General features: G+C 41.7%; 1 protein-coding gene across 1 annotated transcript in view; it reads left to right on the forward strand.

Moving 5' to 3' along the window:
• SNX24 (sorting nexin 24) overlaps positions 1 to 26,119 on the forward strand; it is a 159,720-nt gene that overhangs the window by 91,653 nt on the left and 41,948 nt on the right. The window contains exon 3 of the mRNA XM_047083835.1: positions 9,504 to 9,608. Within this exon, the coding sequence (XP_046939791.1) occupies positions 9,504 to 9,608 (105 nt within the window). The remainder of the gene's footprint in view (positions 1 to 9,503; positions 9,609 to 26,119) is intronic.

Here is a 26,119-nt window from a genome sequence, read left to right on the forward strand (position 1 = left end):
AGCAGGGAAGGGGCAGAGAGAGAGAGGGAGACCCAGAATCTGAAGCAGGCTCCGTTACTGTCAGCACATAGCCCAGTGCAGGGCTCGAAGTTATGAACCATGGAGATCGTGACCTGAAGCATGAGCTGAAATCAAGAGTCAGACACTTAACCACCTGAGCTACCCAGGCGCCCCTATACAAAAACATTATCCCATTCGTTTACACTTTTCTCAGGATTTCTTTCTATTTTTTGGGAACATTCAAAAGGTGTTTTTTGTTTTTTCATTTTTTTCACACCATAAAGCTAAACCTTGCAGGAGGTTTGGGGACAGGGTAAATAACCCATTGTTACCCACACATATTTCTACTCTGCTACCATAATGGCTGTTTTCCTTCTTTTCTTGAAGTTTTTGTTTGTTTGTTTTTTTTTAAAGATTTTATTTTTAAGCATTCTCCCTACCCGACGTGTGGCTCAAAATCACAACCCTAAGATCAAGTCGATTACTCCACCAACTGAGCCAGCCACGTGCCCCTCTCTTCTTGAATTTTTTAGTAAAGCAAATGCTGCTGGGCTAACCATGTTCCTGCATGGTGGTAATTACGGTGTCGAAGTTAAGTGTGTAGGCTCTGGAAGCAGAACTTTCCTGAGTCTGCCTTTACCTCTTCCTGGCTGTCAGGTTCATGGAGCAAGTTACAAGATCTTTCTGTGTCTCACGTTCCCCATTTGGAGAATGGGAATAATTACAGTACTAACGTCATAGGATTATTTTACAAACTAAATGACATTGTGTGTGCATCATATGGTAAACTTCCAATTATTGATGGCTTTCATTAGATATAATATTTTCCATATTCAGGGTGGTTTCCTTATGCTAGATTGCAAAAAGCAGCTTTCTCTGTCAAAGGATTTGCATATATCCTACCAAATTTCTTTTCACGATGGTTATAGCAGATTTAAAATGCAGCCAGCACGTTGGAAAGTACCACAAAATCTCATTGTGTTTGAATATTACCCCCCAAAATTATATTTATTTACTTTAGCAAACAATGTGTGTTGCCTTGTTGCTATTTTCATTGGTGTGTCTTAAGTTTGTTTAGAAGTTGTATTCCCTGAGTGCCTGGGTGGCTCAATGGGGTTAAACATCCGACTTCAGCTCAGATCATGATCTCACCATTCTTAGGTTCGAGCCCCGCATCGGGCTCTGTGCTGACAGCTCAGAGCCTGGAACCTGTTTCAGATTCTGTGTCTCCCTCTCTCTGCCCCTTTCCTGCTTGTGCTCTGTCTGTCTCTCTCTCAAAAAAAAAAGAAACATAAAAATAAAAAAAGAAGTTGTATTCCCTTTTTTTGGACTGGTCTATCTACTAGAGTCTGATTTATTTTTACCCGTTAGTTTGTGTGGCCTGCTAATAAAATTTTAGCCATTAGCTGAAAGTACTTTTCACACAGGACCTTTTGGCCCTGATATTTATTTTAATTTACAAAAGCTTTAAATGTGTATGTTATCTGTTATGTCAGTTTTCACTCTCTCAGATTCTGAATAGTAGTCATTTCTTCCAGAGTGGTGATGAGTATCTGCTTCCATTTTCTCTTAGCTTTTCTAGATTGGTATTTTTCATAGTGTGCACCTTGGACCATCTGTAACAGAACAGTATTGAATGACATGAAGATTCTGTGTACTACCGGGACATGCTGAATTAGAATCTCCGTGATGGAGCCCCGTAATGCGTCCTTTATTTTTATTTATTTGTTTATTAAAAATGTTTGTTTATTTTGACAGATAGAGCATGAGTCAGGGAGGGGCAGAGAGAGAGGCAGAGAAAGAATCCCAAGCAGACTCCCCGCTGTCAGTGCAGAGCCCCATGTGGGGCTCACGAACCGTGAGATCATGGCTCTAGCCAAAATCAAGAGTCAGATGCTCAACTGACTGAGCCACCCAGGCACCCCAGTTTTCTGCCCTTTAAATCAGGATCCCAGGTGATCTCAGTGCCTCTTGAAGTCTGACAGTTCCTATTGTGTGGTTATATTTTTAGAGGCATGTCTTAGACACCCCTCCTCACCCACCCTCTGCCTATCAGGTGCACTGAAGCCACAAGGTTTGAAACCTCAGGGGTCTTATCTGTGTTTCTCTTACCTCCTGTGTTCAGAGCGTCACCAAGTCCCGTTGATTCAGTCTTCCAAATTTCTATAATGTGCACCATTTAATTTTCCTCTTCTCTTTTTCCCTCCCAAGCCAGAGTCTTACTAATTGTCTAAGTATTGCTTTAGCAATTTCTGATCCTTGTCTTCTGATTCTTTCTCTGGTACAGATCAGTTTCCCTAAAACACCATTTTCATCATTCTGTGGCGCAAACGCATTGAAATGGGTCGGTGTTGTCAACCGTACCATGGACATTGACCCTCACGACCACTTATCTTAAACTCTCTATTAGTTTCCAATTACTGGGAGGATTAGTCATCACAAACGTAGTGGCTTAAAGCAACACGCATTTATTATGCATCGGCGGGCCTCGTTCCCCCTGGGAGGCTCTGGGAGAGAATCCTTTCCCCGCCTTTTCTCACTTACAGAAGCTGCTCAGAGTCTGTGGCTTGTGGCCTCTCCATCTCCAAAGCCAGCAGTACGGTCGGTCACTGCGGGTTCTGTTTCTATCATCACCTCTGCTGTCTCTGCCTCTACCCTCTCTGATGATGACACTTCCGCCTCTCCTTTGAGATTCCATTGGCCGTACCTGCATACCCCAGGATAATGTCTCCAGCTCAAGATGCTTGACTTAAGCCCATTCTTTGGCCAGGTAAGGGGACACAGTCTTAAGTTCTAAGGGTCAGGACATGGACATCTTTTGCAGGAGGGAACCGTTAGTCTGTCAACCACAAACTCCTTTTCTAGTTGACCTTATTTCTCACTTTCTCATGAGAAAACAGCGGTGGCAGCCAATTAGTCTCCCCACTCACCCTCGTGTAAGAAGATCGCTGTCTGTCTTTGCCGTGCTGAATGGCCTTCCCTCTGTGTTCTGATCTGTTCAAACCAAACTGAAATACTTCACGTTCTCCTTCTTTCCTGGGAGTTTCTTTTATTCCCTCAGGTCTTTGTTCTTGGAATTGCTGTTCCTTTATTTTATTTTATTTTTTTTTAAAAGTAATCTCTCTGCCCAACGTGGGGCTCAATCTCATGACCCCAAGATCAAGAGTCACATACTGTACTGACTGAGCCAGCCAGGCACCTCCTCGTCTTCCTTTAGAGTAGACGTTTCTGCTTAAATTTAAAGCATGTAAGAGATCATTAAAATTTACTTGTCTCTAAGTCTTGTCTAACTAGAAGACACTTTTTTGGGGGTTTTATACACGTCGGGACCGTATCTTATCTTTCATATCTTCCTCCCTGCCTGTTAGCGTTGGGCACGTATTAGGCATTAAATAAGTAGTCGGCAAATGGGATGTTTGGAGGACATTCTGCATATTTATGAATTAACTGGAGGAATGTTTTGGCTAAAAAACTCATTTCTATTGCGGGAGTTCAGTTCCCTGTAATTTCCATCCCAGGTTACACGAGTAATTCCTTTGTAGCTGTGTAGTCCCAGATGGGACCGGCACGCACACCACACTGCAACCCAAGCGGGCCCCCACTTTGTTCCTCTCTGTTCACTCTTAGCCTCGTATCTTTAAAAAAAAAAAAAAAGTTATGGGGATTCCTCGCTACTGTTGAGGCCCGGCGGCGATGGGAAGAGCCTTAGGCTTGTATGAGTTTCCCCTGTGCCCCAGTGGCACCTGCCCGCATCTCCTGTAGACAAGCAAGTTACCACTTTAAATGGTGGTCCTTGAGAACAGCTCTGCCTCCCCAGGCCCACGGTCACGGGCGTGCGGAGAAAGTCCTGCCCTGCATGGCCAACTGGGGAGCATATTTTACATGCCTTCTCAGCTGTTCACTTTCCGTTCCGGCCCAGAGGTTTCAGGGAAATACGGTGCTGGTTTGTTACGAAATTAACTGTCCTCATTCTTGTTATTGCCTACTTTTGGCTTGAATAAAATAGTACATTCTTATATTTAAATTAATGAAGTACACATTTCAAAAGAACCCGAAGCTGCCATATGGGGTCACACCAGGAATGAAGCGCCTCATGTAGTGCTTCTAGAGGGAACCCTGAGGACGGACGGGTACCGAGGTGGAGGGAAAGGTTGAATTTTACCCCAAAGGCTCCTCACTTCTTTCCTTAACCTTTTTGTCACATATCCAGCTCTTTGTTTAGGTGCTTGGGAAAGTATCTGTGTTCCTTTCTCTGGAAGATTGGCACTATCACCAGTGAATACGTGGGACATCTGTGTGGAGGAAAGTCTGAGTAAACTCTTTGAATGGTATAAAGAGGAAAGGGAGGGGTGCCTGGCTGGCTCACTCGCTGGAGCGTGCGACTCTTGATCTTGGGGTCGTGAGTTCGAGCCCCACGTTGGGCGTAGAGATTACTTACAAAAACCTTTTAAAAATTAAAAAAAATAATAAAAATAAAAAGATGACTCCAGGCAGAGGGGATTGTGCCTTCAGTATCACGGAATCTGGTGGCTATCCGTGTGGATCAGAAAGGCCGTGTGGCCGGACGCAGCATGGCCAGAACAGTTAATCATCCCATAGAGTGGCAGAGGAGTATTTATCTTGTGAGCAGCTGAGCCCTGCTGGAAACATATTGTCTTGGGTTTGTCTCTCCTCATCTAAAGCAATTCATTACTCACCTACAAACGCTGTCACAGATCCCCGCAGCTATGATGATCGGCCTCCTCCATACTCCTGACATAAATAAAAAGGAAAAGTGTTTTCAGTACTCTATCTTCAAGATTTAAAAAAAAAAAAGGAGAGACAGATAATGGAGTTGATTTTCTATTTTACAATGTAAGAAATGTCACGATTCAACAGTTTTTTTTTTTAATGTTTATTTATTCTTGAGAGAGAGTGAGCAGGGAAAGGGCAGAGAGAGAGGGAGACACAGAATCGGAAGCAGGTTCCAAGCCTGACGTGGGGCTCGAACTCACAAGCTGCGAGATCATGACCTGAGTTGAAGTCGGATGCTTCACCGACTGAGCCACCCAGGCGCCCCACGATTCAACAGTTTTAAAGGAAGTTTCCTGAGGTTTAAATTGTAACCGAATAAATTTATTACCACAGAATACTTGAGCATCTTTGGCTTTGTCTCTGTTTGAGAAATACCTCAAATGGTGTAGAGATGAGATATATATTTATTCCCATACAGTCATAAATGGTTTCTCTCTCTCTCCCTTGTTCCTCAGTATTGTATCAGTCTCATAAATAAATGAACATGTGCTAGTGTTTCCCATTTAACGTAATACCTTTGCCTCCCTGCTTCCCTCCCATGTTGCCCGCATTACTCTCCTTTCTTGGTAGAATTCCTTGAAAATGGAGGCTCTGCTCTATCCCTTCCTACTCCCTCCTTACCCACTGTTTGACTTCCCCAGCCTGGCTGGGCAGTCGGACTGTACCCGCTTCTTGGAACCCTTTCTTGTCTGAAGGTGCGGTTTCACCCCCTGCTCAGTGCCTGCCTGCTTCTCTGCCCTGCCTCTCAGAATCAGAGATCTCTGCCATTGTAGCCATGTCCCATTGCAGTGTAAGGAACTGCCACTCACTCAGCAGCTTAAAACAAGACAACTGTATCATTTGGGAGTTTCTCTGGAGCACGAGTCCAGGCACAGGTGTACTGGGTTCTCTGCTTAGGGTCTCACCAGGTGGGCATCCAGGTGTGGCCAAGGCTATGGTCCCATCTGGGGCTCAGGGTCCTCTTCCAAGCTTGTTTAGGTGAAAGTAGGTTTATTGCTGTCATGGGGCTGAGGCCCCCCCCCCTTTTTTTTTTTTTGCTGATTTTTTGGCCAAGGGTAGCTCTCAGCATCTATGCCATGTGGTTGGAACATGGCAAAGCCATGAGTCTGTGTGCTAGGACCGGGTCTCATAAAAGGTAACTTCATCAAAGGAACGGCTGTCCTGCCTACATTCACTGATCCCATATGACCCCATGGGAGGGGATTATGTAGGCACACATGCACTAAGGGGCAGGGATCTTGGGAGCTGTCTTCAGATTCTGCCATCACAGCAGTTTTTTCCCATCTGTGCCAACAGAGAAACACCCCACTGTCACGTCATCTAGTTTCATGGTTCTCAGTACCACTTAACGTATTCTGACACCTAGATCTAGACTCCTTTCCACCTGCCTACATCTTATCTCTATGTGAGTGCCTCGGGGGCATCTGAGACTTAGAATCACCAAAACTAAACAATGGATTCCTTTGTGCTAGGAGTATTTTTCATTGGATATATTAGGAACTTGATTAAGTTTCTTAAACAGGTGCAAGAAGATTCTCACACTGCAACAAAACTAAAAGCAGACGCTCCAAGTTGATGTTGCAATTCCGCAGTATCCATATTCCAAGTTCCTTCTGGTCTTTCTGCTTTACCGTCTTTATTTTAGCACGCGCCTTTCACTCTTCTGGTTACAGTACAGCGGCTGTCGCTCCAGGAGTGCTTCGCGTTTCTGTCAGGAAAAAGAGCCCCATTATAGTGCTGCTTGATTATGGAATCTCTCATGACCTCCTTAAAGTGAATTTATATTAAGTCATGCCCTTGCTCAAGACATTCACTAAGCTTCCCATTTAAAATGATATGGGGGCACCTGGGTGACTCAGTCAGTTTTGGCTCAGGTCATGATCTCACAGTTCGATGATGGGTTCGAGCCCCATGACAGGCTCTGTGCTGACAGCTCGGAACCTGGAGCCTGCTTTGGATGCTGTGTCTTCCTCTCTCTCTGCCCCTCCCTCCCTCTCTCTCTCTCTTTCTCTCTCTCTCTCTGTCTCTCAAAAACGAATAAACATTAAAAAAATTTTTTTTAAAAAGGAGCAATGTGTGAGGAGAAAAACTTGTTTATCTGAGTTTTTGAAACTTTTTTTTTTTTTAATTTTTTTTTTTTTCAATGTTTATTTATTTTTGGGACAGAGAGAGACAGAGCATGAACGGGGGAGGGGCAGAGAGAGAGGGAGACACAGAATCGGAAACAGGCTCCAGGCTCCGAGCCATCAGCCCAGAGCCCGACGCGGGGCTCGAACTCACAGACCGCAAGATCGTGACCTGGCTGAAGTCGGACGCTTAACCGACTGCGCCACCCAGGCGCCCCTGAGTTTTTGAAACTTTGAAAGACAATTGTGATTTCCTAGGCTGCTGTCTAGGCATTTAACAGTATGATAACCCTGCTCACACCCAGAGTCTGGACATTTAGGTAAGGACCTGAGTTCAGGATTCCCTCCATACATTCCCACTTGGCTTTCCTGGCACCTTTTAAAATAACCATTTGGAGTCAAGCCCTCGGAAATTTGGTGACCTCAGTCCTGACCAGCTGAAAGTGATCAGTGATAGGTGCTTGTCACCCTGCTGTCTTGTCTCCTGCTTGTTCCTGACCTGCCACCCCTCCCCCGCTTCTGGGGTCTCTGACAAGTCTTCTGACTCTCTTTCCTCTCCGCGGGTGTAGTGAAACCTTGCCTTCATTCACAGCAAGCCCATAGGGTCCATTTCCCCAAAGTGGGAGCTCAGGTGTTCAGGACGTATGCCCCTTACTCAGCAGGTCGTAATCTGCATATTCTTTTCTTTTTTTATTGTTTATTTACTCATTTATATCTTAGCGAGCAAGAGAAAACAAAAGAGCAAGGGCGAGAGTGTGTATGAGAATTGGAAAGGAGCAGAGAGAGAGAGAGGGAGCCGGAGAATCCCAAGCAGCCTCCGCGCTGTCAGCTCAGAGCCCGATGCAAGGCTCGCTCTCACAGAGTGTGAGATCATGATCTGAGTCAAAATCAAGAGTCAGACGCCTAACCAAGTGAGCCACCCAGGTGCCCCTTTAATCTCTATATTCTTACTTCCAACACCAGGTCTGGCTTCCCGCTACACAGTCTCAGCAGGGTTTCCAAATTTTTAATTAGAACACTAAACTTCATTCCATTTGAGTCCGTGTGTTGGTTTCATATTGCTGCTCTAACATGTTAGCACCAACTGAGGGCTTAAGACAACAGATATTTATTTTCTTATTCTTCTTGTGGTCAGAAGTCCACAACGAGTTTCCCTGGGCTAAAATCAAGGCATCCCCAGGCTGGAGGGGCGCGTCCATTCCCTTTCCTTCTAGCTTCTCGAGGTCCCCTGGGCTCTCGACCCTCCCTCTGTCAATGAAGCCAGCCACGTGGCATCCTCCAGGCTCTCTCTGAATCGGAGCCTCCTGCTTCCTTCTCATCGGGCATCTTATTATTTCAGTGAGCCCACCTGGATAGTCGAGGAGAATTGTTCCATTTTAAGACCCCTGTGCAGGGGCGCCTGGGTGGCTCAGTCGGTTAAGCGTCCGACTTCGACTCAGGTCATGATCTCAGGGTCCGTGAGTTCAAGCCCCGTGTCGGGCTTTGCGCTGACAGCTCAGAGTCTGGAGCCTGCTTCGGATTCTGTGTCATCCTCTCTCTCTGACCCTCCCCTGTTCATGCTCTGTCTCTCTGTCTCAAAAATAAATAAACATTAAAAAAAAATTAAAAAAAAAAAAAAAAGACCCCTGTGCAAAGTACCTGGCCATGTAAGGTGGCCTTCACAGGTTAGGATGTTGATGTCATAGGATGAGTCTCCCACAGGCAGCGCTAACTCAGGTTCCAGTAGAATTTTTCTTTATATATGTTGTCCCTTAAAACTGCTGCCCGGAAAGGCTTAGCTGAGAACCGTGATTTTTCATGAACAGAATTTGGACCTAAATCTTAGGAGCATTGGAAGGATCAGTCTCTCTGTTTTAAAAAACTTAAGTTCATTCTATCGTAGACCTTTTGAGAAACTCTCCAAGTAGTTTGGTCTAGTTTACGTGTCATTTCCAGCGAGATAGTTAGAAACATTGCATTTTATTTTGCTTTTTTATGTGAAATAATATGTAGAAAGACTTTACTTCTTCTGAGCAAAATTTCATTATATTAATTGATTTTGAAAATTATAGGGGTGCCTGGGTGCCTCAGACGGTTGGGTGTCCGACTTGAGCACAGGTCACCATCTCACGTTGTGAGTTCAAGCCGTACGTCGGGTTCTGTGCTGACATCTGAGACCCTGAAGCCTGCTTCAGGTTCTGTCTCCCCCTCTCTCTGCCATTCCCCTGCTTGTGCTCTCTGTTTCTCAAAAATGAATAAACGTTAAAAAATAAATTTAAAAAGATTATAAATGTCTTTACCTCCATTATAATGCATTTACTGAGCTTTAAATTTTTTGGAAAAAAGTAATCCAGTCTGAAATACTCAGTGATATACAAGCATAGCAAAATCTACCAAAACCATTAAACGCTTATCCCGAAACCTAAACACTTAGGAAAGCCAAGTAAAGAATTTGTTACCGAAATTTCACTGTAATTATACTTTCTTGTATCTTTTTTATTGGAGATAGTTGTGGCTCATTTTCTTTTACTGCCTTTCCCCCTCAAATAATGTCTTTATAATTGAGACATTTTTCTGTATTTTTGTTTGTTTCTATCTTTATAGCTTAAGAAATGTATAAAAACTCCAGAAATCCCTTCTAAACATGTTAGGAACTGGGTCCCAAAAGTCTTGGAGCAACGACGACAAGGTTTGGAAACATATTTACAGGTAAGATGTGTTTAGATCCTCAGTCAATAAAATGCAGTTTAAATAAATTTATGTCTCGATATTTTTTTTGTCAGAACTTCTGGGCGAGATGCAAAATATATCAACAGTCAAACATTCTAGATTAAAATAAAGAAAGTTTAAAATTAAAAATATGTTGTCAGTTGGTCCTTTTAGCTTTAATGAAGTTGTATTTGTAATTGGTTCTCTGGATCGAGGAAGTGAAAATTTAGTATAAAGGTAAAAACTGATGTAAAGCAAATCTGTCCATGTTTTAATTCAGCTCTGTGAATTACTTTTTCCTTTTTGTTTGCTTTCCAAGATTTATTGCTTTCTCATGGCATTCCTAGCCTTTAGTTTTGGGTTTTGAGGACATAGAGAAACTGAATTTTTGTTGGGCCTGGCCAGTCCATATATGGAATCAAGTTGAGAACAAGTGCATAAAAATTAATTGCCTCTGATGAAGTGTCGGCTTCTTTGAAAATTAGAATGTGTGCTTGTGAAAGAATGCGATAGGAGGCTCTTTTCTGCAGCTGAGAGGAGCAAGTGGAACTATTGAGGGAAGAAAGAACAACGCTTGTCCTAAGTGACAGGAAAAGCAAAAGAAAAGATAGAGCAGTGCCAACTTCTCTCTGTTTTTAAACATAAAAGGCTAAAGGCCTCAGATGAATATTTCATGTAGTCATTAATCCGAAGAGAACCATACAGGGCAGGTGCAGGGATGGCACAGGTCAGGTGTTCAGCCGGGACACTGAACAATTGACAGGCATGGGAATGACCCAGGTGAGCATAGCTGGGAAGATAAGGAAGAGCAGAGCTGGACCTCACCTGAGGGTTATGGATTCGCCGTGATGAGCTATCCGTTTGAGACATGTTACATCACAGAAACAGCGGCTGTTACTCTCCTTTTTATGAATAATACCTTGTAACCCCTGTAAGCTTTAATCTTAGGGTGGGTTCTGTGCAGGCAGGTAGCTGGAGGCTCTGGGAAGCCAGGACCCAGTTTCCACGACAGAGTTTTTCTGGGTGGTTGTGCCTGAATCGCTCTTGGTTACAAGGGGAGGATACGCTGTCACTGCACGCTTCAGATGACTCTCTCCCACTAGAGAGATGCCAAGAGCCTCTTGGTGGCCTTGCATAGTTTTCTTGGTCTTGATGGTGTTCTCCAAGGAGAGTTGACATGCTGGAGACCTTGCGATCATCTGAGGAGGGCTGTCTTGACTGTTTTTGTTCTCTTCCTTTGGGCATGGCGGTTTTCACTGCCTCTCCCTGAAAGTGGGAGATTAAAGGAAAGGGGGACCACAAAGGACAGGAACATGTGTGGCTGTGTTCCCTGGGACTCTGTACATGGAGCTGTGAGTGTTCCCAAGTTTCTGGCAGCATTGCAGAGCAAAACCAAAGCAAAAAACCAAAACACGAGACTTTAGACATTGTGTATGCAAAGGGTAGAAAGTCATGTTCTCTGTAATTAAATGGAATAGGTAAACAGTGCATTCTTACTCATAAGCCAGATTTTCCACGGATATTGTATATCTTCAAGCTTTCGTTGTGAAGAACGCTTTCCTCTTTTTCCTCCCATTGTCTTTGACACATGACTTCCATTACTACTTAGTGTAAACATTTTAAGTTGTTTGTACTTTGAATATAAATATGCAGATAAAATCATCTGGCACCGAGAGGAGATTACAGTGACTCTCAAATTGGGCTTGGAATTTTCTATTCTCAGAAATGGGGCTTGAAAGATGTGGTTGAGGGACCAAAAGGGCTTGGTTCCTGTTGTGAGTTTAATATTCGTTTTCTTGTCACTTCGGTCTCCAAGGAGTTGCAGGGAGCCTTCTCTTCTCCCTTTTCTACCTGATTCTCTTTGTGGGCAGTGGGAGCTAGGTGGAAGTTGGAAAGATGAGTGGGAATGCTTTATCTGTCCCAAGTGAAATGAACACCCTGGGTTATGCATCATTTTGGGATAACTTGTGGTATGTAAGCCTCTTGAGGAGTAAGACAGCCTCCATGATCTTACGGTTCATGAGTTTGAGCCCCATGTCAGGCTCTGTGTTGACTGTGCAGAGCCTGCTTGGGATCCTCTCTCTCCCTCTCTGTCTGCCCCTCCCCGCCTTGTGCTCACTTGTTCGCTCTGTCTCTCTTTTTTTCAGAATCAATAAATAAACTTATATATAAAAAAAAGGAGTAGGCCAGTCTTTTCATGAACTGGCTCTTTTCTGGCCCATGAACCTGAGAGAGTATTATAGCCCAAGTCAGAGCATCTAAAGCTCACTGTGACCTTAGACGTTACCTAGTCCAACCTGTCTCCTGCCCTTCATTTACGTTCATGATTGTCTGTCTGGCCTCACTTTCCCACCCGTAGAACAGGCAGATTAGCCTTTGAGAGGGCCGCAGAAAACACTTGTCCAGAGATCAACTAGTAGTACATTCTGGACCATGGGTGAGTGCAACACCATTCCCTAAGGTGGCCCACACTGCTCTTTTATTTTAGAGTTGGAGAAACTGAGGTGTAGTATGGTTACAAAACCTGCCTCACTTCCTGGAATTTATTAGTTAATGGGATGGCCTGAAATGTTAGTTTCTTAACTCTCAGGAGGCTCTTTTCAAGCTGCATTGTAGAGTTTCTAATTTTTCAGCCTTGACATAGTTTTACTTAAGGCTATATTAATAATTGTAAAAGAAATGTCCTTATAATCATAAACTTTCACAATTTATTTAACTACCTACCCCCATCTCCCTTGATAGATTGATAGATTGGGAGTTTTTAAAATCTATAACTGGATTATTTAGAATCCTACAGGGGCAGCTGGGTGGCTCAGTCGGTTAAGCATCCAACTTCCTCTCAGGTCATGATCTCATGGTTTGTGAGTTCGAGCCCCATGTCAAGAGCCTGGAACCTGCTTCAGATTCTGTGTCTCCCTCTCTCTCTGCCCCTCACTGTTCATGCTCTGTCTCTCCCTCTCTCTCTCTCAAAAATGAATAAACATTAAAAAAAGTAAAAAAGAAAAAAAGAATTCTTAGGATTCATTGTGTCTTCCAACTGGAAAAGTTCCATAGCTTCTCTCTGGTTGTGAAATTGTTCCATAAAGTACATGTACACCTACTCTGCAACGAAAGATAAGACACAAAGAGGGCCTAACCAGGTCTAACGTCGCAGAGTCCCAGAAAGAAGGGAGAGGGGAAAATACAAAAGTAGGGGAGGAAATAATCAAAGGAGAAAAAGTTGAACATTTTCCCCGGCTGGAGGCTGCAAGCCTTTATATAGACCAGGTGCCCTGAGGGCAGAACCCAGAGAACCATAGAAGCCCTCCAGGGCTCGGACACAGCTGGCAAAATTTCAGTATGTCAGAAATAAAGATCCATACTCTTCCAGAAAAGAAAAACAAACAGTGGGCAAGGTTGAGGTTCCGCCCTGGCCTCATTTTCTTATCTGAGACTGGTCGAATGGGTGGGTCCCTCTCCGTTCTTCAGTAGCAGCGTGAAATCGCAAGCTGGCCGGGCTTAGACAAAGACTTTTCATGCGTATTTCTCATGCGTCACTTGTTGCAGTAATGTGAGATTTATGTTTCTGAGAAAGGGACACACATCTCATGTCATTTACTGAAGAACAACAGCAGTTTACGTTTTCATCTTATTCATAAGGAGGGAACAACAGTTAACTCTGCAGTGAGTGTTGGGAGCTAGAGATCCAAGTGACCCATAGAAATCAAGACTAAGGATAATCTCAGCCAGAAAGAAATGCCTTAAAAGAAAAGTTCACTTAGAGAAAACAGTCCACAGCTGGTGTGGGGGTTGTCAAAAAGCACTTGCAGAGTGCTATAGTCAGAGGACCCGATTACCTGACTAGCCTGCCCCTCATTTGTTTTTTGAACATGTACAATATAGTACAATGTTCCCTTGGGCCAGTAGTCTGGTGGACCAGAGTATTATATTTTTTAACTCTTCCTCTAGTGCATGAAACATTTATTAAAATTGACATCGTGTGCTTGAAAACGCGTATTCTCTAATTCTTGAATGCACTGAGCTATATATAATCAAATGAAGCTGGTTAAGTGTGCTATTCAGTCAAACGTGGCTTTTTGATCTGCAAGAAAAAGGTGTGTTCAAATTTTCCACTTACGTTTCAAGGATTGATCGCTCCTATGATTGAGCTTAGTTCAAACATCCATCCTTTCTCTCTTGGTCCCTTTTTTTGTGAGCTTTTGCTTTTGTTGCCCACGTTTGGATTGGTAGCAGATTTCCCCTGCCCCCAACCCCCCTTTTTCTCTTTCCATTTTCCTTCCTCTGTTAGTTTGCATCTATTCTTGTCATAGTTACCTGTTCTCTTTAGTCTCCTCCTGAGCACAACAAGGATTTTAGGATGTTTCACATCTCATCACTCTAGACCACTCTAGATCTAGGATTCTGGGTTGACGGTCCCTGTTTTGTTTTTTTCCACTTGGAAAATACTGTACCACTTCCTTCTGGCTTCTGTAGTTAATGATAAAATCCACTGTCATATTAGTGTTTTCCACTTGTATGTGAGATGAGGTTTTAAGATGTCTTTTTTCAAGATTTTATCTTTGTCGTTAGTTTTCAGAAGCTTCATTATGTGCCTTGGTGTGTATTGCTTTGGGTTTTTCCTGTTTGGAGTTTTGTTTCTCTCCTCCCTGCTTTCTCCTCTCCTTCTAGGACTATGATCGTAGGGATACATGGGGTGTTTTGTGCTGTAGTCCCACGGAGACTTGGGTCTTCTTCTGGGTTTTTTTTTTTTTAGACTTTTTTCTCTGCGTGGGTCAGATAAGATCATTTCTGTTGTTCTGTCTTTCCATTTGCTGACTTTTTCCTCTGTTCTTTCCATTCTGCTGTTGAACCTGTCCACTGAGCTTTTTATTTTGATTATTGTATTTTTCAGGTTTAAAATTCCCACTGATTGTTCTTTATATAGCTTTTATTTCTTTGCTGACCCCCTATATGTCTTTGTTGAGTTTTTGTACTGTTTCTTTTGTTTCAAACGTGTTCATAATTACTCATTGAAATATTTTTTTTTAACGTTTATTCATTTTTGAGAGAGAGAGAGACAGAGCATGAATGAGGGAAGGTCAGAGAGAGAGGGAGACACAGAATCTGAAACAGGCTCCAGGCTCTGAGCTGTCAGCACAGAGCCCGACGCAGGGCTCGAACTCAGAGACCTCGAGATCGTGACCTGAGCTGAAGTCGGACGCCCAACCGACTGAGCCACCCAGGTGCCCCTACTCATTGAAATATTTTTATCTTGGCTGCCTTACAAGTTATTATCTAACATCTTTGTCTTCTCAGTGTTGGCGTCTATCGATTGTCTTTTTTATTCAGTTTGAGAGCTTCCTGGGTCTGATACGAGGAATGATTTTGGTTGATTCCTAGACATTTTTGTATTTTGTGACAAGACTCTGGATCTTATTTAAACCTCCCGTCTTGGCTGGCCTTCTCTGATACCCCTCAGCCTGGCGGACAGGTGGGGGGACTTTATCTCATTTCTGCCAGATGCAGGTAGAAGACCAGATTTCCCACTTGGCCTTGGTTGACACCTGGGCTGGAAAGGGTATTCTTCATTACTGCTAAGAGGAAAGAAGTCCCAGCTCTCCCTTGGTTGCCACTGACGCTTTGGGTGGGGCACGTTACTGTCTTGGGGCAGTGAGAATCCTGGCTCTCTGCTTGGCCTTCTCTGACACCCCCCTGGCATTGAGTGCCCCATTGAAGTCTCATGAGGTTGGAAGTCTAGGCTTCCTTCTAGGCTTTCCCTGGCTTGAGTGGAAGTGGAACACCTATTCTTTCTGTGGTCATTGGGTTGAGTAGAGTGATCGGTGTCTAAAAGTTTTCTCTCTTACTAGGCTATCGTTTTCACAGCTTTCTTACTAAAGGAAATGGGCTTTTATCGGGGCTTTATTTGTCTGCAACTCTTGGTATTTCCTGGCTGCCAGCTTTTTCTGCTGTATGTCAAGATACGTGAGGCAAAACGAAATCCCAGGGAAGATAAAATGTACCTCTGTGGCATTCCTTAGGTGCTGGCAGGTTTCATTTCTTCCCTCAACCTTAGGTACAATGTCCAATAAAATGTTTTAGTTGCATTCAGCAGGAGAAAGGGAAAAAGTATAGCTGTTCCATCTTAACAGAACTGGAAGTCTGTCCTTTGATTTTTTAGGTTTTAATATTATACTTTTTTGTTTTAGAAATTTTGTCTGATTTTTCCCCCCTAATCTGCCTGGATGTTTCTTTGGAGGTCTGTTTTTATCTTTTTCAAATACTTTAACTCTTGGTTTCCCAGGAAAAATGGTTATCACCATTTTTTGTAGTAATCACTACTGTTTTTGTAGTTTTTTTAATGAATAATTTACAGAAATTCAAATGAGAAAAGTGAAATACAACTTCACTAGAATTTTGATCGGAATTTCAGCATCACAAACTCAAAAGTTTTAGTCCTTATTTTCCTAGTTTTTAAATGGGCAGCATCTTTTGAACAGTGTACCTCCTTGATCTTGAACTACTCTGCATGAACCTGAAACATAAATCATCTTGTAAGCCTTGTAAAAGCTTCCAGATTTTAAGTATATCTCTAGTAGGTTCTAGCTTACCATTGTTAATGGTTCTTTTTCTTAGACATGCATTTTCACAGTCCAAATCTTTGGAAACCTTGACGGTTAATAGATGTGTTGAAGAGACAGTGGCTTATATCTTTGCTGCCTAATTGCAAAATATTTTCCTTTTTAGATTTAGAGACACAACTAGAATGACTAAATTAATAAACTTTTTTTAAACTTCTACTCTACTGTTTCCTTCCAGACACCTTTGTATATGCTTTTGTCAAGTAAAATAAAGCATGTGTTAAATAAATCTTGGTACACAAACATCATAAAAAGTGAAAGAATAGTGTTCCACATTCTTTTAGCAAAATGAAATGGTCCAAGTTCTGGATGTGAAGTAATGTATGGTAAAGTTCTTCCTATTGAATGAATATCTCCAAGAGAATACTGTATTTCCTTTTTCGTCATTGATCTGTAAGTGTGAGAAAATTCATCTGTGATAGCATCTGAAGTTTCATGATCTATGACTTTACCTATGCACCCAATTTTGGTATATATTATGGAAGCCAGTAGTGAAATGCGGCTAGTCTGAATCAAGATGTTCTGTAAAATATACACAGATTTCAAAACCTTAGTACAAGAAAGAATGTAAAATATTTCAATAGCTTTTATAATGATTACACTTGAAGTAATATTTTGTATAGGGTCGAACAAAATATATTGTTCCTTTTTACTTTTTTCATGTGGCTACCAAATAATTTAAATGTGAAATTTACTTTTTTTTTTAAAGTTTATTTATTTGGAGAGAGGGAGAGAGGGGGAAGGGCAAAGAGACAGGGAGAGAGAATCCCAAGCAGGCTCCACACCATCAACGCAGAGCCAGATGTTGGGGCTTGAATTTATGAAATGCGGCATCATGACCTGAGCCGAAATCAAGAGTCAGAAGCTTAACCAACTGAGCCCCCCAGTGCCCCAAATTTTGCATTTTTAATTATTATGCAGTATATCTGTGGCTTCCATTTTACTTCTGTTGGATCGTGGTGGTCTAGAGTATTCCTGTCTCTCTCTGTTGTCATTATCTGAGTCATCTAATAATCAGGAAACACTTTACTCCCTTGATTTTTTTTTCTTTATTCTTTTGGGTAGAAAATGAAAATTGCTAAATATTTAACTGTGTTCAATGAAAACTTTTTAAGTAACTTCAAAGATGATGTCTCCAAACCTTGAAAGATAATGAGTACTTTGGGCAACATAGTAAGAAAGCTAAAGCATATTGTAATGATTATTATTTATTTCATTGTCTTTCCAAATGATTCCGTTGTTCTATAGATGTTCTTATTATTTTCATATTTTCTTAGCACAGTTGAGAATAACTGATGAGTAATGATGAAATGATACTTAGAATCACAAAGTAGCAAAGTGTTGCAAGGTATAGGAAAAATAAGATTACTAAAATTCAGTAATGTGTATTAGGAAAGAATCCAATTGATTCATATGGTAATCCTAAGAGTGAAGGAATTTGGTTCTCTTTTTTTAAAGATACACGAATTTTCTTTTTTTGGAAGACATGTAAGAAAGAATAAACGTTATAAAATACCAATTTTTATCAATAGAAACACTTAATTTTCTGTCTGTCTTTTAAAAAAAAAAAGTTTATTCCTTTATCTTGAGAGAGAGAGAGAGAGGGCACAAGCCGGTGAGGGGCAGAGAGAAGGGGATACAGAATCCCAAGCTGGCTTCATGTCATCATTGCAGAGCCCTAAGCGGGGCTTAAACTCATGAACCCTGAGATCATGACCTGAGCAGAGATCGAGAGTCAGGCGCTCAATGGACTAAGCCACTCAGGCGCCCTTAATTTTCTGCCTTTTAAATGTAATCTGTCATTCTTCTGATTCTTCTTCTCATCTTTGGTGTTCTGTTTTACCGTAGAACTTTGTTACTGTAGTTATTCTGTATCTAGGTGTAGATTTTTTTCATTTATATTTTTGTGTATTGTGTGTGCGTTTGTGTGGGTGCGCACACGCTCTCTCAATCTAAATATAGGTACCTTTCAGTGTCTCTGGAAAATGCCCAGGTATCATATCTTTGATTGTTGCCTCTTCCGTCCCCCCCCCTTTTTTTTTATTTTTTAAATTCTCAGTCTGATAAAAGTGATGTCTTCATAGGTCTCATTTGTTTCTGCTGGTTTTTGCACATGGTACTTTGTTTCCTCTTAGTGTATTTATGTGTGGTTTTTGTTTGTTTCAGTTTTTAGCTTGGGTAATGCATTTCCTTGTACCTTCATCCTTGGGGATTTTTTTTCATGTCCAGGATTCAATTTACTTTTTACACGGGATAGAATTTTTGTTTGCTTTTGCTAATCACCTAGGAGCACTACCAACTGGGTGGGACTTCTTAGCTTGAAAGTTTTTTTGGACCACACAAAAGGCATTAGATTAGGTTCCAAACCTGTGAGTGGGTTTCTTTCTCTCTTTCCCTTCCTCTGGGTATGTATCCTTCAGCAGCTTCATTTGGAGTTCGCCTCTTAGATCCCTGATGCCCACCTGTCTTGAGCAAAGCTTAGGCTTTATCTTCATTTCTTCTGTCCATGCAGCTTTCATAGTAGATGCTCAAAGTTCTAGGGTTCGACTTGCCTGTGGGAAAGGACCAGCTCTGGTGCTTGCTTATCTATCAGGATTTCAATTTACATTTGATGTAAGGATGCTCGTGATTCCTTACTTTTTTATTACCTCAGTGATGCATTTTTTAAAAATTTCTTATATATATTTATATATGTGTGTGTGTGTGTGTGTAATTGTATGTAATATGTATTTGTATTTTAAAATAATATATATTTATATTTATAAATATAAGATATGTGAAATATATTTAAATGTATATATTGTGAGTGTATTTACATATATAGCATTTTTAGGATCCTCAGTATTCGTTTCCAAGAAAATATGGCTTAGTGAAATGTTCAAGTGCTAAATCACTCCTCATGGTTAGCCAGATACTACTACCAGGGTTTACCATATGGACTTCTCTCTGCAGTTACATACATAATTTGCTACAATACGTTCTTCAAACACAGAAAAGTTTGGAAAATAAGTTTAATTATTTTACTGATTATAAGATTCTGTTTGACAGTGTTTGCTTCCCAAATCAAAATGGATTTGATATCCTGTTCATTCAGGGGAGGGTATGTGATTATGCAGGAATCTCTGGGAGGGTCCACCTGCCTCAGCAAGTGACTTGTCTTGTTCCATACCGGAGCAGAAGCGTTTATAAAATGCTACCTGTCATATACATGTGCTGGAAAATAGGCCTTAAAGGTTCCCACAAGTTAGTTCCCAAAGAGGTTGCGTCGTGACCTAAACATGTTTTTTTGGTTTTTGTTGTTGTTGTTGTTTTTAAATTACATAGCTAGTATGTAGGCTTAATGCCATGGGGTACATAGAATAATTTTTTTTTTTTTATCTGCCTTTGACTCTTACTCAGCCACCACCCTCCCCACCCCAGTGTACTTAAGAAGACACTTTCTTCCAAAGTAGGCTGGCTTCCTGATTCCACTGTGCATACTTTCCAGCCTTTCTTTATCTTTTTTTTATGTTTATTTTTTATTGTTGAGAGAGATAGACACAACACAAGTGAGGGAAAGGCAGGAGAGAATGAGACACAGAATCTGAAGCAGGCTCCAGGCTCTGAGCTATCAGCATAGAGCCCAACGTATGGCTCAAACCCATGAACCGTGAGATCATGAGCTGAGCCAAAGTCCGGCGCTTAACCAACTGAGCCACCCAGCCTCCCGTATCTTTTTTTTTTTTTTTTTTTAATTCTTATTTATTTTGAGAGAGAGATGGAGAGCAAGTCGGGGAGGGGCAGTGAGAGAAGGAGACAGAGACCCAAGCAGATTCTGTGCTGTCAGCAGAGTGGGATGCAAGGCTCAAACCCACGAACCCTGAGATCATGACCTGAGCCCAAATCAAGAGTCAGACGCTTAACCGACTGAGCCACCCAGACACGCCAGCCTTTCTTTATTTTTAACCTGTCTTTATCTTTCTTTTTTCATGAGCTTCTTTACCCTTCTAAAGATTCTGTGGCAACTTGATCCCGTTCCCCATTTTGCAGTAAGAAACTACGGCTGACACGCTGGAGTGGCGTTTTATTTTGGTAATTGTTGGGTGAACAGCCGTTGTGATGCCTGTCACCTGGTGCTACAGGAAAATGCTGGAATAAGAGCCCAGGTACCCCCAGAATCGCATGGTCATTAAGTGTCTGATACCACCACGGCATTGTCTCAGAACTGTCCTCTTTTGCTTAATAAGCAACTTCTATACTAGTTGGAGCACACCCTTAAACCATTTTGTGAATCACATTTTCTTCCACCCTTCCGTTTTCTTTTTTTTAACTGAAGTATACTTGACATACAATGTTATATTGGTTTCAGGCATACAGCATAGTGAGTGGACCATTCTTTCCCCTACGCAGTGCTCACTGCCATTAGCTCGGTTACCATCTGTCACCGTACAGATGTTACTGAGTATATTCCCTATGCTGTACCTTTCCTTCTAGATTTATCTTTTAATGACCATAAACCACTTATAAACCAGATATTTTACTCGTACATTACATAAAACGTCAATTTTGTGGCCAGCAGCCATTTTTTAGATCTGTTTTTTTCATTTTGGGTTCACTTCTTTGAAGTGCACCAGGAATTAATATTCTTTTGGGGGCACCTTTTCTCCATGTGCTGTGCAGACCCCCTAAAATGTATTTTTTTGTTTTCATCACTCCATGAGCATCGTAAGGTAGGCACAAGTGAGCTGACAAGGACAAAGTAAATGAAACTGAGCTGAGATTCAAGTCTTTAATGTTTTCAAGGTTCACTTACCAGAGAGGGGCTCCCTCTTGCTTTATCCCAGCAAAATTGCAAAGCACTATGTGTCATAAGCTTCCAGGATTGTGAGTGGTCAGAACCAGAAAGGTTCAGTTTGGAACAAGTTTCTATCTAAGATCTTAGAATTATCATTAAGTTAGTTTTACTTCGTAAAGGAGTTTCCACCTCTTTATTCTCATATAATCATAGATATTTCCAAAGGTGAAAATTTTCTTCTGTGTAATATTTTCATCCTTTTTCTCTACCTTCCATTTTGGTATTTTTAAGATATATGCGTGTGTCTCTTCCTGGCCATCCAGTTCTGGCTGAGGTATTTAGCCAGAATTTCAATTATTATTGAAATTTTCTCTCTTCATCCACCCCTGGCATGGTAGTGTCATTGATGAAGCTGAGTGAACTTGGAGGGCATACCCGGGAAGCCCCGTGTTGTTCCGATGGCCACCCTATCTATGCCTTTCAGCTCAGGTCCTTAGAATTTTGAGTTTCTCTCACAAATTAAGAAGTCATATGATGGTGGTTTCGCTTCTTACAAAGGACTTCCTTTAAAATGCACCTGAAGTAAAGACCAAGATCTCGTGTATTGGGGGTGGGGGGCGTACCGGGAAAAGAGGGATGTACAATTTGGGCTTCACCAAATCACCATAAAAGCCTGGAGAAGTCACAGTAAGTATAAAGGTCCTGCTTATCACACGAGACAAACTGTTCTTTGTTCTCGTTAAAGATGGTGAACAGGGTGTTAAATAATATTAATGGCCGGGATTGTCAGTACTTAACAGTACTTTCCTTGTACAAGTGATTTTATTGATCGATACAGACTCCATGTAACGGGGCAGATTATTTTTAGTGATTTCATCGAAACCTTAACCAAGTTTGTTAGTGTGCCACGTATCTTTAAATAGATCTAGATGATGATGTAGATTAAGAAAAGCAAACCACCATCCATCTCTTTTTGATCTGTTAATAACTTAAATCCATCATTGCTAGCAAGTGTTTTCAGATTCTGTTGCGCATACGTTTCTCTTGTGCCTGGTTAGAAATCCTGGAACCTTGTTTCACTGGTTGGTTGTTCATATAGGAAAACCCTAACCGCTTATCCAGAATTTAGAAGGCAGGTTAGTTGTCATACTTGGTGAAATAATTGTCAAAACGGGAAGAAGAAAAACTGTGTTTCCTAAGTTTCATTTTTGTAGGCACTGCCCTCTAGATTCTTAGGTTTTGTGATAGTTCTTGAAGACTTTTTTGTGCCGAGCTGAAAACACTATGAAAGCTATAAGTACTTAGCACAGTATATGATATTTCTTCTTGTATAAATATTTTTAATTTTAATTATAGAGAATTGTGCTACTTAATATCAAATGTGTTTTTCGTTTTCTCAGTGATTTGCTTGCTTCCCATTCATCTCGAAATGAACTTCATTTAAAATAATTTTTAGTACTTGGGGCGCCTGGGTGGCTCTGTCACTTAAGCGTCCGACGTCGGCTCAGGTCATGATCTTGTGGTTTGTGAGTTTGAGCACCACATGGGGCTCTCTGCTCTCAGAACAGAGCCTACTTTGGACCCTCGGTCTCCCTGTCTCTCTCCTCCTCCCCTGCTTGCTCTCTCTCTCTCAAAAAGAAATAAAAACATTTTTAAAACTTTTAAAATAAAATAAAATAATTTTTAGTAAAGAACAATTTTTTTAAATTTCCGGTACTAGCCATATGTATTACTCCTTTAAAGAAAACAATACCTTTTTCTTTCGAGGAAATACATGAAACCAGTATTTTTTTAAATGCTTATTTAGTTTTGAGAGAGACAGAGAGAGAGTGTGAGCATGAGTGGGGAGGGGCAGAGAGAGAGAAGGACAGAGGATCTGAAGCGGGCTCTGTGCTGACAGCAGAGAGCCCGAAGTGGGGCTCGATCTCGCAAACCCCGTGCTAAAGTCAGACGCTTAAGCGATTGGGCCACCCAGGAGCCCCTGCCGGTATTTAGAAAATCCACATAGTGCATTCTTGCCTACTTTGGGTGGGTGAGCCTGGCAAAGGAAGCCTGACCTGCACAGCTATGGATATTGAGCCTTCAGAGGTAATATAGGTCAGTGGAGGTAAGGGCAGTAAAGGCAATGTGAAAAGCTCTAGGAACCTCACACGTGATGGGGAGGAACCTGTGTGGAAGAAGGGAAGGGAAGGCAAACAAGCTGTATGCTCCAAAGTGCCTTTAATGAGGCTTACAACTTAAAACTTGGGGACTTTTAAGACTATGAATTACCAAATATTGACCACCTGATTTGGCGGTATGTACTGATTTAAAAACCAAAACCCTCTTAGTAGTCATAAAGTTAGCTTTAGTGCCCTAGACGGGAGCCTTGGGTTGATAAGATGAATGTCTGGGCTAAATCGTCCTGGACAGCTGTCTCTGCTTGTTGGCCAGCTCAGGGCTGCGTGCTGTTTCTAGAAAGGGGGTGGGTGAGATGTGGGGTGTTAACACACAGACTTGGACTCATTGCGGAACGCCAGCTCCAAGCCCCTTCTAGAAACAAGTAGTCCCCCTTGTGCCATTTCATCTATATGGACGCAAAGGTAGCCACATACTTCTTTTTCTTCGCATGCAAACTCACCTTACAATGTGGATGCCTTTGTCTGATGAAAACTTAACACCCTGAGCCAGCATTACGTTTCTGTGACTTTTCGTTCTTTTACAAAGATGGCTATAGTGGGCTTGACTCTGTCTTCGGTGCTACCACTTTCCATTCAGAGAAGATGTTATGAAGACTGACATTTTTTTTTTAACGTTTATTTTGAGAGAGAGCGCGCGCATGCTCCTGCATGTGTGAGTGGGGAGAGGGACAGAGAGAGGGAGAGAGAGAATCCCAAGCAAGCTCCATGCTCAGCATAGAGTAGAGCCCGACACCGGGCTTGATCTCACAAACCATCAGATCATGACCTGAGCCGAAATCAAGACTCGGACACTTAACCGACTGAGCCACGCAGGTGTCCCAAGCCTGACATTATTCCTGAGATACTTTTGATTTGTATTTTATCAGATTTGTATGTGATAGACTCATGACTTTTGAAAGAACTGGCTTTTTTCATCAGGTTTAGTTTTAGGTTGATGACTTCAGTTTAATCAAAGAATCTGTTCCATGGTCTTTTATTTTCTGATATAAGCAGTCTTATTTCTTCACAGACATCAAGCATTCTCTCCTTGCAGGGGCGCCTGGGTGGCTCAGTCGGTTAAGCACGCAACTTATGCTCAGGTCACGTTCTCACACCTTGAGGGTTCGAGCCCCATGTCGGGCTCTGTGCTGACAGCTCAGAGCCTGGAACCTGCTTCAGATTCTGTGTCTCCCTCTCTCTCTGCCCCTCCCCTGCTCCCGCTCTATCTCTCTCTCTCTCTCTCTCTTTCTCTCTCTCAAAACTAAATAAACATTAAAATAAAAAAATCTTTCCTTGCAGATTAATGTATTTCTAGTATATCAGTATTTTTGTTACTGTTCTGATTTATACAGGTGTTCATATTCAGCAACTTTGAAAAACATAAAGGATAAAAATAATTTTCTGTAATTCTTCCACTCAGACCACTGTTTCTGAACCAGGGGCAGTTTTTCCTCACAGGGGATATTAGATGACACATACAGACATTTTTGGTTGTCAGAGGATGGGGTGCTACCAGCATTTAATGGAGGGTGTGGTCAGGGATCTTGCTCAATATCTTACAGTGCACAGGACAGCCCCCAACACTTGCTCCAAAATGTTACTAGTGGCAAACCCTGATTTAAACATCTCTGAATTATGGTGTGCTTCATTTGTCTTTTTTCTGTGCATGTTTTTAATCGTATATTTTAATAGATTTGATATGTCTCTAATGTTTTATAAACTCTTTTCTTAATTTAAAAACATATCTCAGGGTCATTGGGATAATTACATCTTCAGTAATTATCAACTCAGAGACAGTTTTGTCCATATTCCCAGACATATCCCACCTTCCCATATTATTTTGAAAAAACTCACAGATATCTTTTATCTATAAATATTTCAGGATGTATCTTTAATAGATAAAGTTGTTTTTTTTTTTTTTTCAACATTTATTTATTTTTGGGACAGAGAGAGACAGAGCATGAACGGGGGAGGGGCAGAGAGAGGGGGAGACACAGAATCGGAAACAGGCTCCAGGCTCTGAGCCATCAGCCCGGAGCCTGACGCGGGGCTCGAACTCACGGACCGCGAGATCGTGACCTGGCTGAAGTCGGACGCTTAACCGACTGCGCCACCCAGGCGCCCCAATAAAGTTTTTTTTTTTTTTAAAAACTATTTTAATAAACGCTCCATTATATTCTATGCTATGGATGCATTATCATTTATTTCAGAGCCTGCTCTTAAGTTTTGGGATTCTTTTTAATTTTCAACCTAGAGTGTTTTGGGGTTTTTTGGGGTTTGTCTTTGTTTGTTTTCGGTGTTTTTTTGTTTTTTGTAGATCTTCATATGGCATATTCTCCCCTGCTGAAGGGGAAAGTGTGCAAACTAAGCAAGGCGAGAATGAGCACAAGACCCTTAATTTCATTAAACACTGTGTAACTGGTAAAGATTAATGTCCATATCTCTTGCTAATTCTTTCCAATTACTTAGTTCATATAAATTCCCAAGCCTGGTTAATTATGCTGAAGTCAGGTAGTAATTTTGAACACTGTTCCGACAACAAGGGAATTTTCCTGGTCTAACCTTGCCCTCTCACACAGACTCTCAGCAGATTAGGCCCTCAGCCCAGAGTCCATTCATTTTCTGCTCAGGCCTAATTGCTGCCGACTGGCTGCCACAGGTACCTGGATAGCCTGCGTTTAAGGAGGCAGGGACTTCTGAGAACAAATAAGGAAAGATTAATTGTTTGTTTTGGGCCCTCCCAAGAGAAATGTGGGTCCTTAATCAAGAAAAATAATTTCTTCTGTTGATTTGGCTTATTTGGAGAAAAGATAATTGTGTAAAGGTACGTGCAAAGTGGTGCCTTTTCTAAGAGGTATTGCCACTTACCTCCACAAGAGACAAGGGCACGGGGAAATAAATGTAAGACACTGACGAAATGGATGAGGATGCCTCACATTTCTCATAGTAAGTAATCTGGCT

Source organism: Lynx rufus, unplaced genomic scaffold (genome assembly GCF_022079265.1).
Source record: "Lynx rufus isolate CCGP_SWC_20201006 ecotype Redwood Valley unplaced genomic scaffold, mLynRuf1.p SCAF_1, whole genome shotgun sequence".
NCBI classification, from domain to species: domain Eukaryota; kingdom Metazoa; phylum Chordata; class Mammalia; order Carnivora; family Felidae; genus Lynx; species Lynx rufus.